This window comes from Mobula hypostoma, chromosome 7, assembly GCF_963921235.1.
Source record: "Mobula hypostoma chromosome 7, sMobHyp1.1, whole genome shotgun sequence".
Lineage (NCBI taxonomy): Eukaryota > Metazoa > Chordata > Chondrichthyes > Myliobatiformes > Myliobatidae > Mobula > Mobula hypostoma.
The window spans coordinates 110,931,925-110,948,138 of NC_086103.1; the positions used below are offsets into that span (position 1 = coordinate 110,931,925).

At 38.2% G+C, this 16,214-nt stretch overlaps 1 protein-coding gene across 6 annotated transcripts in view; it reads left to right on the top strand.

Annotated features, from left to right (window-relative positions):
• tpp2 (tripeptidyl peptidase 2) overlaps positions 1-16,214 on the top strand; it is a 142,453-nt gene that overhangs the window by 75,027 nt on the left and 51,212 nt on the right. For all 6 annotated transcript variants that reach the window (XR_010018677.1, XM_063053767.1, XM_063053769.1 and 3 more), the window contains 4 exons: positions 8,571-8,671; positions 9,762-9,858; positions 12,075-12,212; positions 14,439-14,683. Coding sequence is in view for 5 of the 6 variants with exons in the window: in XM_063053767.1 (XP_062909837.1) it covers positions 8,571-8,671; positions 9,762-9,858; positions 12,075-12,212; positions 14,439-14,683 (581 nt within the window). In the remaining variant the exon portion in view is untranslated. The remainder of the gene's footprint in view (positions 1-8,570; positions 8,672-9,761; positions 9,859-12,074; positions 12,213-14,438; positions 14,684-16,214) is intronic.

The window sequence follows — 16,214 nt, forward strand, 5'->3', positions numbered from 1 at the left end:
CTGCACCGCCATTTATTATGATCATGGCTGATTATCCAACTCAGAACCCCGCCCCAGCCTTCCCTCCATACCCCCTGATCCCCGTAGCCACAAGGGCCATATCTAACTCCCTCTTAAATATAGCCAATGAACTGGCCTCAACTGTTTCCTGTGGCAGAGAATTCCACAGATTCACCACTCTCTGTGTGAAGAAGTTTTTCCTAATCTCGGTCCTAAAAGGCTTCCCCTTTATCCTCAAACTGTGACCCCTTGTTCTGGACTTCCCCAACATCGGGAACAATCTTCCTGCATCTAGCCTGTCCAATCCCTTTAGGATTTTATACGTTTCAATCAGATCCCCCCCTCAATCTTCTAAATTCCAACGAGTACAAGCCCAGTTCATCCAGTCTTTCTTCATATGAAAGTCCTGCCATCCCAGGAATCAATCTGGTGAACCTTCTTTGTACTCCCTCTATGGCAAGAATGTCTTTCCTCAGATTAGGAGACCAAAACTGCACACAATACTCCAGGTGTGGTCTCACCAAGGCCTTGTACAACTGCAGTAGTACCTCCCTGCTCCTGTACTCGAATCCTCTCGCTATAAATGCCAGCATACCATTGGCCTTTTTCTTTTTTTTTTAATTTTATTTTTATTTGGATAAGGAATTCACAATTATCATGTACTTTTTTCACACATATAACCTTTTCCATTTTTTTATATGTATAAAACTACAATTATTTATACATTCTTAAGTACACATTGAGATGATATAAAAGGAAAATAAACATTTAAATAGATAATTATGTACTGTGGTAAATCTAACCTATTAGGCTAAGTAATGAAATTAGTTGTTAAGAAAAATGGTAATAATAGTTTCCATGCAACCCTTCTGGACCATTTCCACCGGTCCAAAATGTTGCATACAAGCCTATATACCAACCATTGTAGGTGTTTATATCCCAATTTGTTCGTGCTTGTTCCTGCCCGCAGACATAATTATCCAATCCCTCTGTACTTATTTACTTAATTTTTCATTTTTTTTATCCCTTTCCCAAATCTTTCCCTTTACTTGTGTTAATTCTCTATTTTCCAAAAAAAAACAAACATTTAGACTAGGGGTGCTTACGTTAGCAATATTACTGTGTTGATGAGAAGAGCAATATAAATCATTAGGAGAGTCATCTAAGGTCTGCTCACATTGGGGTTATATATTCAATCCATTTATTCCAGATTTGATAAAATGTTTCTTTTTGAGTTCTCAGGGAGTAAGTCAACTTTTCCATTTTAAATATTTCCAAGATAATTTCGTACCAATCTTCTAATGTAGGTGGTATTGGATTTAGCCATTTTCTAGTGATTGATTTCTTACTTGCCGCTAAGAGGGCCTGCAGCAACTTTATATCTTCCTTCTGTTCAAGGAACAATACATGCCCCAAATAGAGCGTCTCAAAGTTCAGAGGTATCTGGGACCTAAGTACCTTAACTAATGTTCTATGAATACCTTCCCAAAATAGACTTAATTTAGGGCAATCCCAGAAAATATGAAAATGATTTGCCTCCTTGGAACCGCACCTTCTCCAACACATCACATTTGTATCTTTATATTTTTCCTGATATGGAGTCTTGAAGTATCTTGTAATGTTTTTCCAACAATGTTCTCTCCAAGTCAAAGAATTAGTCGAGGACCATTGAAAGCTGCAGATTTTCCCCCAAGCCTCCTCTGAAAGTACCAACCCCGCTTCTTTCTCCCACTTCTCTTTAATATACAGTGTATTTACATTTTTAGCATAGGAGAGTGCATTATATAGGCGAGAAACTGATTTACTAGGTATTGAACTGCAAGCCGAATTCAGAATCTTGAAAAATTCTAATTCTACTGTTGATAGGTCTGTATATCTACAACTCTGGTTAACATAGTTTCGTATTTGAAGGTACCTAAAAAAGTCATTATGTTCTAGGCCATGTTTGTCCTGCCGGATTTGGAAACTTTGTAATACTCTTTTATCTATAAATGAGAGGTAGGTTGTAAGACCTTTCTTTATCCATAGCTCAAATCTTTTATCTCCTCTGTTGGGAAGGAATTCGGTATCATATGCACATCATCTAAAGAGTTTTAACATGTTATTAATTCCACATGAATTAACCACCTTCTGCCATACTTTTAATGTAAGATTTATCCAAGCATTATTAAATTTTTCCAACTGGGCCATCAATCCTTTGTCAGCTATTGAGGCCTGAAGAGGAAAACTGTCAACTAATCCAAATTCTATTTCCTTCCATCTAGCCTTATATTCCCTATTACACCAATATAACAGAGGGGTTATCTGTGAGGCATAAAAATAATTTCTCAGGCAAGGAAGAACCATACCTCCTCCTTCCTTCCCTAACTGTAAGGTGTTATATCGAATTCTAGGTTTCCTTCCTTGCCAAATGAAGCCGGAAATCCATTTGTCCCATTCCCTGAATTGATTATCATCCACCTCCACTGGTAAAGTACGGAAAAGATATAATAACCGAGGAAGAATATTCATTTTTATAGTATTTATCCTTGAATTTAAACTTAAAAGGGATTTCCATCTATGCATATCTGCTTTTATCTCCGAGATTAATGGCCCATAATTTACCTGTGACAGTGTTGAAAGATCCTTCGGCAGGGTTATTCCTAAATATTTTAATGATTTAGCTTCCCACTTAAGATCGTATGTATCCTGCAATTTTTTGGATGGTGTATAATTTAGGGACATAACCTGCGTTTTCTTTACATTTATTTTATAACCTGATATTTTCCCAAAGTCATCCAACAGTGTAAACAATCCTATAAATGATTTTTCTGGTTCACTCAGATAGACCAAAACATCATCTGCGAATAACGCCACTTTCTGTTCAATCCCTGCCACCTTGATACCTTTTACGATTTCGCTCTGTCTTATTAGTTGGGCAAGTGGTTCAATATATAGCGCAAAAAGCAGAGGAGAAATTGGGCATCCCTGTCTAGTGCCTCTCTCTAAAATGAAGGAGTCAGAGAGGTCCCCATTTATCTTAATTCGGGCTGTAGGGCTGTCATATAGAGTCTGAATTACTTTAATAAACCTTTCTTGAAAGCCGAATCTTCCTAACACTCTGTATAGGAATGCCCAACTAACCGAATCAAAAGCTTTCTCAGCGTCCAATCCTACTACCATTGTCTCTGTCTCGTTCTTATTAACCTGTTCTAATATGTGCAGAGTTCTCCTTATGTTGTCCTGTGTTTGTCTTTGTTGAATAAATCCAGTCTGGTCTAAATGGATTAGGCCAGGTAAAAGCTTTTCCAATCTGCGCGCTAATGTAGATGTAAATAGTTTGTAATCTAAATTAAGAACACTAATTGGCCGATAATTGCCACATTCTAGTTTATCTTTACCCTCTTTAGGAATAACTGAAATAATCGCTTCTCTCCAGGAAGGTGGAGTTTCTCCTCTCTGCAAGATCCAATTAAAGGTGTTAAGTAGTAATGGGGCTAACTGTGTCTTCAGGGACTTGTACCACTCTGAGGTAAACCCATCAGAACCCGGGGACTTTCCAGCCTTTAACCTAGAGATGGCCACGTTCAGTTCTTTGACAGTTACTGGTTCTAATAAACTTTCATTTTGTAAATCTGTAAGTTTAGGTAGATCTAAAAAATTCAATACACGGTCTATATAGGGCTCATTGGGGGCCTGGGGTTGGGAGTACAGCTCTCGATAATATGTTTCAAAACTCTCTTGAATTTTCCCTATTGTACTCTCCACAAGCTTTGTCTTTGGATTCTTTATTTTATGAATTGTATTGTCTGCTTGTTGTTTTCGTAATTTATATGCTAATAATCTAGCTGATTTACCTCCTACTTCATAATTCTTTTGTTTCAGGTAAAGAAAATTTCTTTGAGTTTCCAACGTATAAATATCATCAATTTCACTTTGCAATTTCCTAATTTCCTGTTTTCGATTTGAATTACTTTTGTTGCTATCTACAACTTGAAGTTGTTTTAATTTTCCTTGAAGGTCTGCTAATTTTCCATTCGCCTTTTTCACCGCCTGCTGTACCTGCATGCCCACTTTCAATGACTGGTGTATAATGACACCCAGGTCTCGTTGCACCTCCCCTTTTCCTAATCAGCCACCATTCAGATAATAATCTGTTTTCCTATTTTTGCCACCAAAGTGGATAACTTCACATTTATCCACATTGAATTGCATCTGCCATGAATTTGCCCACTCACCCAACCTATCCAAGTCACTCTGCATCCTCTTAGCATCCTCCTCACAGCTAACACTGCCACCCAGCTTCGTGTCATCCGCAAACTCGGAGATGCTGCATTTAATTCCCTCATCCAAGTCATTAATATATATTGTAAACAACTGGGGTCCCAGCACTGAGCCTTGCGGTACCCCACTAGTCACCGCCTGCCATTCTGAAAAGGTCCCGTTTATTCCCACTCTTTGCTTCCTGTCTGCTAACCAATTCTCCATCCACATCAATACCTTACCCCCAATACCGTGTGCTTTAAGTTTGCACACTAATCTCCTGTGTGGGACCTTGTCAAAAGCCTTTTGAAAATCCAAATATACCACATCTACTGGTTCTCCCCTATCCACTCTACTCGTTACATCCTCAAAAAATTCTATGAGATTCGTCAGACATGATTTTCCTTTCACAAATCCATGCTGACTTTGTCCGATGATTTCACCGCTTTCCAAATGTGCTGTTATCACATCTTTGATATTTGACTCCAGCAGTTTCCCCACCACCGATGTTAGGCTAACCGGTCTATAATTCCCCGGTTTCTCTCTCCCTCCTTTTTTAAAAAGTGGGGTTACATTAGCCACCCTAATGTAGAGTCAGTATGGATAGGACTGAGAAACTGTAAGGGCAAAAAGACCCTGATGGGAGTTATCTACAGGCCCCCAAACAGTAGCCTGGATATAGGGTGCAAGTTAAATAAGAGTTAAAATTGGCATGTCGCAAAGGTAATTCTACAGTTGTTATGGGGGATTTCAACATTCAGGTACTCTGGGAAAATCAGGTTGGTACTGGACCCCAAGAAAGGGAGTTTGTGGAATGCCTCAGAGATGGATTCTTAGAGCAGCTTGTATTAGAGCCTACCAGGGAGAAGGCAATTCTGGATTTAGTGTTGTGTAATGAACCAGATTTGATAAGGGAACTCGAGGCAAAGGAGCCATTAGGAGGTAGTGACCATAATATGGTAAGTTTTAATCTACAATTTGAGAGGGAGAAGGGAAGATCGGAAGTGTCAGTATTACAGATGAACAAAGGAGACTATGGACCCATGAGGGAGGAGCTGGCCAAAGGGATGACAGTGGAACAACAATGGCAGGTATTTCTAGGAATAATACAGAAGATGCAGGATCAGTTCATTCCAAAGAGGAAGAAAGATTCTAAGGGGAGTAAGGGGCGACTGTGGATGACAAGGGAAGTCAAGGACAGTATAAAAATAAAAGAGAGGAAGTATAACAGAGCAAGGATGAGTGGGAAGCCAGAGAATTGGGAGACTTTTAAGGAGCAACAGAAAATAACTAAAAAGGCAATACGGGGGGAAAAGATAAGGTACGAAGGTAAGCAAGCCAGGAATATAAAGGAGGATAGTAAAAGTTTCTTTAGGTATGTGAAGAGGAAAAAATTAATTAAGACCAAAGTTGGGCCCTTGAAGACAGAAACGGGTGAAATTATTATGGGGAATAAGGAAATGGCAGACAAGCTGAACAGGTACTTTGGATTTGCCTTCACTAGGGAAGACACAAGCAGTCTCCCAGATGTAATAGTGGCCAGAGGACCTAGGGTAACAGAGGAACTGAAGGAAATTCGTATCAGACAGAAAATGGTGTTGGATAAACTGATGGGACTGAAGGTTGATAAATCCCCAGGGCCTGATGGTCTGCATCTCAGGGTACTTAAGGAGGCGGCTCTAGAAATCGTGGATGCATTGGTAATCATTTTCCAATGTTCTATAGATTCAGGATCAGTTCCTGCGGATTGGAGGGTAGCTAATGTTATCCCACTTTTTAAGAAAGGAGGGAGAGAGAAAACAGGCAATTATGGACTAGTTAGTCTGACCTCAGTGGTGGGGAAGATGCTGGAATCAATTATAAAAGATGAAATAGCGGCATATTTGGATAGCAGTGGCAGGATAGGTCCAAGTCAGCATGGATTTACGAAGGGGAAATCATGCTTGACTAATCTTCCGGAAGTTTTTGAGAATGTAACTATGAAAATGGACATGGGAAAGCCAGTGGATGTAGTGTACCTGGACTTTCAGAAAGCCTTTGATGACGTCCCACATAGGAGGTTAGTGTGCAAAATTAGAGCAAATAGTAATGGGGGTAGGGTACTAACATGGATAGAAAATTGGTTGACAGACAGGAAACAAAGAGTAGGGATTAATGGGTCCTTTTCAGAATGGCAGGCAGTGACTAGTGGGGTACCGCAAGGCTTGGTGCTGGGACCGCAGCTATTTACAATATACATTAATGATTTAGATGAAGGGATTAAAAGTAACATTAGCAAATTTGCAGATGACACAAAGCTGGGTGTCAGTGTGAAATGTGAGGAGGATGTTATGAGAATGCAGGGTGACTTGGACAGGTTGGGTGAGTGGGCAGATGCATGGCAGATGCAGTTTAATGTGGATAAATCTGAGGTTATCCACTTTGGTGGCAAGAACAGGAAGGCAGATTACTATCTGAATGGTGTCAAGTTAGGAAAAGGGGAAGTACAACGAGATCTAGGTGTCCTTGTTCATCAGTCACTGAAAGTAAGCATGCAGGTACAGCAGGCAGTGAAGAAAGCTAATGGCATGTTGGCCTTCATAACAAGGGAAGTTGAGTAAAGGAGCAAAGAGGTCCTTCTGCAGTTGTACAGGGCCCTGGTGAGACCACACCTGGAGTATTGTGTACAGTTTTCGTCTCTAAATTTGAGGAAGGACATTCCAGCTACTGAGGGAGTGCAGCCTAGGTTCACAAGGTTAATTCCCGGGATGGTGGGACTGTCATATGTTGAAAGATTGGAGCGATTGGGGTTGTATACACTGGAATTTAGAAGGTTGAGAAGGGATCTGATTGAAACATACAAGATTATTAAGGGATTGGACACGCTAGAGGCAGGAAACATGTTCCCGATGTTGGGGGAGTCCAGATCCAGAGGCTACAGTTTATGAATAAGGGGTAGACAATTTAGAACGGAGTTGAGGAAAAACTTTTTCACCCAAAAAGTTGTGGTTCTGTGGAATGCTCTGCCTCAGAAGGCAGTGGAGGCCAATTCTCTGGATTCTTTCAGAAAGGAGTTAGATAGAGCTCTTAAAAATAGCGGAGTGAAGGGATATGGGGAGAAGTCAGGAAAAGGGTACTGATTGTGGATGATCAGCCATGATCACAGTGAATGGTGGTGCTGGCTCGAAGGGCTGAATGGCCTACTCCTGCACCTATTGTCTACTGAAAGCTTTTGGATAATTTAAGAAGTAGACAGCTCAAGAGGGTGAAAGGTTACCTATAAAGGTGGAAAAATATAGTTGATCTTCCAGTCAGATCAGTCGTGGTCTTACTGAATGATGGAGTAGGCCTGAGGGGCCAAGTTGATCAAAATTCAAATTTCATGTGTATGAAATCTCATGTTTAGTATTAGGTATTGTAGTTAAAAAAAACAAGTAAATCAAAACACATTTCAAAAGAGTTTTCATGAAATGTTTTGATTTCATGTACAGTGGATTCGAGTTAAGAGGGACACATTGAGACAAGGCAATTAAGTGGCTACTCCAATTAGCTGAAGTTTCATGGAAATATTTAAAAACATATAAAAAAGATAAACTACTGTTTAACTGAGCAAAAATTATGTATTTAAATGAAATACAGAACAAATTAAAACACTACTAATACTACTGATGGTTATCTGTCGTATCTGACAATGACGGGAAGCCTGTGTGGGTGAGTTTTTAAAGTGAAAAGGCTGTTACACTGGGGCAGTTCCACACACTCAACCTCAAAAGTATAAGTGGTCATCACAACTGGGGTCTTCCTTGTGCCCTTTGCTCTCTGTGGAGCATTTCAGAACTGCCTTCCTGGCCATTGGATCTCGCTGCAGATCTCATCCACGCTGTCTGCTGGAGCTGATTTCACATGCTAGGACAGGCATGTCCTGTCCCAAAAAATCAAAGAGAGTCCCAGTTGTTTTCTCGATTAGTTTTCGTTCTTTAAGAATTATCCCAATTAGTGGCTGCCCTGATTGACAGAAGGCCCAATTAACTGGAATCCACTGTATTTGATTTAAAAATGTATATTGCAATGATAAAATGCTAGAATTGAAAGAGCGCCTTCATGTAACAGGAGTGATAAATGAGTGTATTAAACTAAAAAAGAGAAATTGTTTAGCACAATAATAAGTAATATTATTATAAATAACCTTTGGCTAATATTATTTTACAAATTCCCCTCCCCAAAGAGTTAAATTCAATTAGCTAAATTTGAATGATTGTTTGGCTGATCCAAAGAAATCTAGTTACTTGAGTTTTAAATGTAAATGTATGTTTCTCTAAATATTTTGACCTAATGTTTGTACAATGTAGAATGCTTCAGATGGAATTACTCGTTTTGATGTAACATCCACAATGAAATATGAAGAAATTGCTCCCTGTATTAGTCTCAAATGTTGGATTCAATCCTTGAGGTAACTAATGACTCTTGTCAGATTATTATTATTCTCTTCTTGACATTGAGGCTGCATATCTTATTGAGGATAATACTTTCTCTTGTTGACTTGCTTCGTATGCGTAATTCTACTTCCTTGGAATACTCTTCTGGGATCACAGATATCTATGGAAATGTTGCTGCAAGTTGATTTACTTTAACTGTGTAATTAATCTTTAATTTCGATAAATTGGTAAAGGTAATAGTTGAAATGGTTAATGTTTCAAAATATGGTGATTAGATTGCTGGAAATTGACAAAGAAATCCTACTGTGACATGTTGCTGCATATGGCTTGATGTTCCATAAGTAATTGTTCACCATAAGGTCATAGGTGATGCTGTCATTTTTGAGTTAAGAGTTATAGTTCTGAGTTCTATAAAACAAACTCAAGCTATTGAGAGTGTTTTGTAGAGTTCAGTGTAATGCTGCATGAGTGAAATCTTTTCAGGAGTGGATGCCAAGCTCAACTTGTCATTCAAATGGCTGAGAAAAGCTTTCAAATCTCTTACTAGCTCTTCCTTCAGTTAGTCCTGACGAAGGGTCTCAGCCCGAAACGTCGACTGTACCTCTTTCAATAGATGCTGCCTGGCCTGCTGCGTTCACCAGCAACTTTGATGTGTGTTGCTTGAATTTCCAGCATCTGCAGAATTCCTCGTGTTTCCGTTTTGCCAACAGATCAGATGAGAGGTAGAGTTCATAAGTCAGGTTTCTTAATGAACTAAACTTTTTTTTTATATAGAATAAAGCTGTCACACTGAAGCAAGTTACCATCTTGCTGTGAAAAACATTTAGAATGAGAGAATCAGGTTTGCATTTTAAATTAACTGAAATAAAGTAACATTTTCTTAAATATTTAAATCTAAAATGTGTTGAAATATAAAACAAGAAAAAGCTATCTTTAATACCTAAGAAATTCCTCCCTGGGGAAGGAGAACAAATACATTTCCACAGTCACTTAGAAGAGATACAATCTCTTTTTCCTTTTGTTTTATTAAATATATAATTCAATTAAAATATTAAAGCACCAATTGCTGATGAATCACTTTTATCATTTGTTTTTAAATTTCAGACCACTTAGTGCAAAAACAAGGCCTTTGGGTCCACGGGATGCATTACCAAACAATCGGCAGTTCTATGAGATTATTTTGACATACAGTTTCCATCAAGTGAGTATTATAAAGTAACTCATAATTTCTTAGCAGTAAATGAGGAAGTCCTGACATACTCATTATTTTGTTGTACTGGACTTATGGAATTGATTGCTTTGTTGTACTGAAAATTATAAGAAAAATTCAGGGAAGCTGAAGCAAAAGACAAAAAAAAAAGCTTTGCATTTGACAAGTTACCATCACAAAAATTACGGGAGCTCTTTTTGAACCTTCTCAAATGTCTCCAACAATTATTCAAATTTTAGAAGAACATCTTGCACAAAGTGATTGCTTCAGTGATAGAGTAACACAGCGCAGAAAGAGACCCTTCAGCTCAATTGGTCCATTCCTACCACAGCATCCTCCCTGCTAGTTCCAGCTGCCTGCATTCAGCCTGTGACCCTCCAAGCCCCTCCCCTCCATTACCTATCCAAATGCCTCTTAAATGTTGGAATTGTACCTGCTTTGACCACTTCCAGGGGCAGCTTATTCCAGGTATTCAGTGCCCAATGTATAGTGAAGTTACCTCTCAGGTTTTTAAATCTTTCCTTTGTCTTGTATCTGTGTACTGTCTGGTTTTGGATTCACCAATCCTATGGAAAAAACTCTGACTGTCAACCTTGGCCATACTCCTCATGATTTTATAGACTTCTATAAGGTCGTCTGCCATGGTCCAACAAATAAAGAGCCAGTGTGGCCATCCTCTCCCTACAATTCAGGCTCTCTAGTCCAAGCGGCATCCTCGTACATCTCTCCTGCACCCTCTCCAGCTTGAAAATGTCTTCCTTATAACAGGGTGACCAAAGTTGTATTCAGTACTCCCAAGTGTGATCGCAACAGTGACTTGTATGACTGTAACATAATGCCCTGACTGATGAGCCCAAGAAATTACTGTGCATCTTTGATTTACATGCCCATACAAGAGAAAATGCCACTAAACCATCTATGTCAGTGTCATCGTCCTGCTTTTTTTTTAACGTTGTTGGAAATTTTTACTTCAAATTTCTTTGTTTTTCTCAGGTGGCTTTGACTAATGTTTGCGTATATTTCCACAGGCTCTTGATATGGTTCCAAAGTATACAGCTGCAAACTGTAATTCTGAATTGACTGTGTAACTTGCGGATATTTCAGATAGTTTGTCACTGTTTCCCCACCTACTATGCATATAAAAAAAAACCTTCATTTGTATTTTTAGCTGGTGATCCTTAAGTAATCAAACAGCAAGTATCTCCAAATGCTAGAATTTTTAAATAAAAACAGAGTGCTGATGATATTTGGTCCTCTCCTGTGAGAGAGACAGTTAATATTTTCATCCGGGTATTATTGAGTATTGGTCAGTTTGTATGTTGGGGTTGGATTAATTCTGAAAGGTCACTGCCATAATTTCACCAAGTAGTATAGTTTAGGAATTCTTAATTTGTATGGTCATCTGTACTATTTTGCATGAAGCATTTATCCACTGAACAATTAGAGGTGAAGTTTTTTCAAAATAATGTCAAGTTATGGGAAAAATATTTTTGAAATTGCTATTAGCACCATTGCCAGTTTGTGTTCCTTATGAGAATGTGATGTTACTACTTACGTCCACAGTCGATCTTAAATCCTCAAATGGAAATAGAAATTCAGATTGTTCTTTTTTTGCAACAGGTTAGCTACAGGAATATTTTACTTGTCTTGAGGCATGGATAGGAAGATGGATCTTTTTCTTGTGGAAGGGATATACAGAACTGAAGGCACAATTTAAGGTGGTGGGGGGGAGAAATTTAATGGAGATATGAAGGGTGAGCTTTTCACACACTGAGTGTTGAATATTGGGAACAAGCTGCCAGAGAAGGCAATGGAAACAGATACATTTTCAATGGTTAAAACTCCTTCGGACAAGTAGATTGGAATTTATAGAGGGATAAGGGCCTAATGCAGTTAAATCAGATTAGCATAGATAGGCATCACAGTTGGCGATAACAAAGTAGGCTGAATGGGCTAGTTTCTCTGCTGTACAGTTCTGTGATGAATAGAACAGCTGTTGATCAGAGAACAATCTAGTCGTAAAGATATGGTGTTTTAAAAGTTCTGTCTTCGGATTCACTTTAATTCTGTAATGTTCTGTGTGCATAATAACTATAGTTAATATGGTAAGCATGCTCTGAATGTTTTGCTATATTTTTTTCAAAGTTTTTCTGCAAGAGATTTATAATTCTCAGAAGGCAATTATATTAATTTTTTTCTGATTATAGACAAAGAATGGTGAAGCAACAATCAGCTGTCCTTTGCTTTGCGAACTACTGTATGAATCTGAATTTGATAGCCAGTTGTGGATGCTATATGATCAAAACAAAAGACTTGTGGGCTCAGGAGATGCTTACCCACACCAGGTAAGTAAAGTACAAATAATAATGAATGATTCTTGCAGAAACCACCTGCTGTCACCATTTTATAATGTTGCTATACTATGAATATCACAGCTTGGTTTTATAACTATATTTTTGATTTCGTATGTGGACGCTTATGCTCATAGGTTTTTGAAACAAGTTATTTTCAAAGTAGGCAGTGTTTCGTTTCAAAGGTTTGTTCTGCTCGTTGTTCTGTATATAAACTGTTAACATTTTAGGCAGTTCTCCCTCCAGTGCTGTTTTCATTGGACTGGATAAGGAAAAGAGTAAAGAAAAATCAAGGAACTAAAGTCTTATTGAATCATTGTTTTATTTTTTTTGTCCATCTGTGCTAAAATGCTAATTTCTTCTAGATAATTATGTTTTAATAAGAACATTCCAGTCTTTTTTTTAACCACTGTCCTATTTTGATTTTCCCCTTTTCGTCCTTATTGAATTCATCAGTTACTTAGAAATTAAATTAGGAAAGTGCTTTTTTCACAGTAAAGATGGCAAAGATCTTTTTTAATTTCAGGTTAGGTTGGCTACTTTCAACTCCATTACATTGCAGATACATTCCCAACTACATGGCTTTCTGTTGGCACTGGAACTGACTGCTAGTTCTCTTTTGCTGTGGACGAATATCCATACTATCATGAAAGCTTCCTAAACACCTCCATGACAAACTATTGCCCTCTGATTCATTTTACTGCAACTTTCCTTTGCTACTAAAACCCTGCCAGATAGAGACGGATTTTAATTCTTCATTTATGGGTGAAGGATGTTGCAGGCAAGATCAATATTTGTTGTCAGTATAAATTGCTCTTGAGAAGGTGACAACAGAACTATGACTGTGGATGATGGAAAGGCTAGATCGTCTCAAGTTGTGGGATTGGCTGCAGAATTGCCTTTTTGTACCTTCATAATATTTCCATGGGTGGTCTCAACTGAGATGACAGCAAACGCTGATGATAATGATCAGGAAGTTGATAATTAGTGGTTAGACTTTCTGTTTTTGGAGATGGTCATTGTCAAGTTCTCAATCAGCTTTTATACTACACACAAATTGAATTTGCTGTTGATGACTTAAAACATTGACCAAGTTCTCTGATGCAAACACCCGAACACTATTGCTCCTGACCTGGAGTGCAGCAGTGCAGAATTACCATTAAGTGTACAAGGAAACTATACTTGCTAGACTAAAGCTGAATTTAATTTCAGCTTTCTTGCATTGTGTTTGTGTATTGTTGAATGTGATCTCCATTTGCTGATCTTTTATCTTGTGCTAACCCAATTCTAAGCTTACCTGTTTACAGGTGTATTAATTATTTATTTGCCCTAATAACTAAAGATTTCACCTTAAGTAGCTGAGCTACTCACTGTGCAACAATTTATCATTCTTCTCCATGTTGCTCCTTCTGCAGCCATGACTGAATGTGTAGTATAACACCCTGTCTTTAATCTTACAGCATTCTCAAAATATTTGATTTGAATGGAGTGACTTGTCACATACACGTATTTTGGGGCCCTCAGAGAATATCTGTCAAATTAAAGACCAAATTATCCACCTTTTAATCACAAGCAACATAATGGGAAGAAACCAATAACATAACAAACAAAAACTAATTATGCTTAGCTTTCTGGATTGCTCTATTAAATTTTGGTAGTTGAAAAATGAATGATCATTTAATTGCAAAATTATGTTCTAGTCACTTCACTGGGCATTTCCACTGTGCATTGAAGTTGCTGATGCTGTTCTGAATGAGTACAGTAACCATCTTCATTCTATAAATATTACCTTTACATTTTATAGTAAATGGAAAAATAACATCAGATTCCTATTTCCAAGGTTAATTAAAATAATTTTGCAGCCTTTACTGTACTCATGTCATTTATTTGGAATATGAGTATTAATTGCTCCTTTACATCTTCAATTGAAGTTGCCTGCCCTAGGATTGGAGGCCTGTCTGAAGGGTTGGGTGAATAGGTGGGAGGGTGGGAAAGGGGCTTGTTTTGTTGCTTTTGCTGTTGCTTATGTTCTACTAAACATTGGAGCATGCTGTGTTAGCGCTGAAATGTGTGGTGACATTTGTGAGTTGCTCCCAGCGCATCTTTGGGTGTGTTGTTTGTTAACAAAGATGACCCATTTAACGGTATGTTTCATTGTACATGTGATAAATAAATCTTACAGAGTATTTTAATTGTTCATTTTTTTGTTTTGAATAACAGTATTCTCTGAAGTTGGAAAAAGGTGACTACACTATACGTCTCCAAGTGCGAAATGAACAACTTAGTGAGCTGGAGCGCCTTAAAGATCTTCCAGTTATTGTATCCCATAGAATCCCCAGTTCTCTTAACTTAGATGTTTATGACAATCACAGCAATGCATTAATAGGCAAAAAAAAAGCCAACAGTGTAATTTTACCACCAAGTTGCTCTCAGCCCTTCTTTGTTACTTCTCTTCCTGATGATAAGTAAGTCATTCTTCTTTTGGTATTTGCATTATAATTATAAATGACAACTTGTGTTCAGTGCTTTTAAAAATTAAAATAAACTCAAGGCATTTCATAAAAGCTTTACTGTACAAAATTTAAAGCTGTGCCATATAAAGAAAGTTTAGGACAGGCAATTGAAGCTTACTTTGAGAAATGTAATAAATGAGAGAGAGATGAAGTTTGAAAGAGTTTTAGGGAGGGAATTCCAAAGTTTAGGAACTTGGTTCCTGAATACACAGTGACCATACATTGAGCATAGAAAATTGGTGTTGTCCAAAGCCAAAATTGGTGCTTAAAAGTAAGGAATTGCAAAGCTGCACAGTGTTTTGAAACAAGAATTATAAAATTATGGCATAACTTGACTAAGCACCATTGTAATTCTTTAAAGCCTGTGACCAGTGGAGTATCTCAGGGATATCATTTGTCATCTTTATTAATAATTTGGATGAGGATGGAGTGGGTATGGTCTGTAAGTTTGTGGATGACACCAAAATTGCTGGTATTCTGGACCGTGCAGACTTGAATTACAGCAAATCTAGGCAAAGTGGGAAAATGTCAGTTTTATATGTTTATTGAGATACAGCACTGCTGCCCAGCAAACCCTAACTTAACCCTAGCCTAATCACAGGACAATTTACAATGACAAATTAACCTGCTAACTGGTATGTCTTTGGACTCTGGGAGGAAACCGGAGTACCCGGAGGAAACTCTCACAGTCACAACGAATACATACAAACTCCTTACAAGGCAGTGGTGCGAATTGCACTCAGTTTGCTGGTACTGTAAAACATTGTGTTAATTACTACACTACAGTGCCACCCCATGGATGGAACTTAATTCAGATAAACATTTAGTCAAGCAGTTTGTGAATTTAGACCAGGACACAGTGAATGGCAGGGCCCTGGATAATGTTATAGATAGACAGACTTGTCTACAAGTGCAAGTACATACTTACTTGAAAGTGGTGACATAGGTTGACATGGTGATGAAGAGGTGTTTGGCATACTTGGTTAGTGAGGATGCTGAATACAAGAGCTGGGACATCAATGTACGAATGGGTTGATGGTTATGTAGTAATGGGCCTCAAGTCATCACAGTGTGCATAAAGGTGAATGACATAATGCACATCCAGAATGTGCACTAGACATTATCTCAGAACACTCATGATCAAATACTGTGTGTCAAATATATTGACAGGATTAGGAGCTGTTAACTACACAGTGAAGCTATAACATTCCTATTTACAGCCGAATGTCCAGGCATTTGTGCTTACAAGAGAATATTGGTGTGCTACTAACATTTTCACCTCCAGCATGAAAGCTCATTCCCACTGTAAGACAAGGTTAGCAAGGAACATGATCAAGAAAATTCCTCCATTGGGGTATAATAAACACAAGAGATGTTGGAAATCCAGAGCAGCACACACAAAGTGCTGGAAGAACTCAGCAGGTCAGGTAACATCTATGGAAATGAATAAACGGTCAACATTTCAGGCTGAAACTCTTCATGA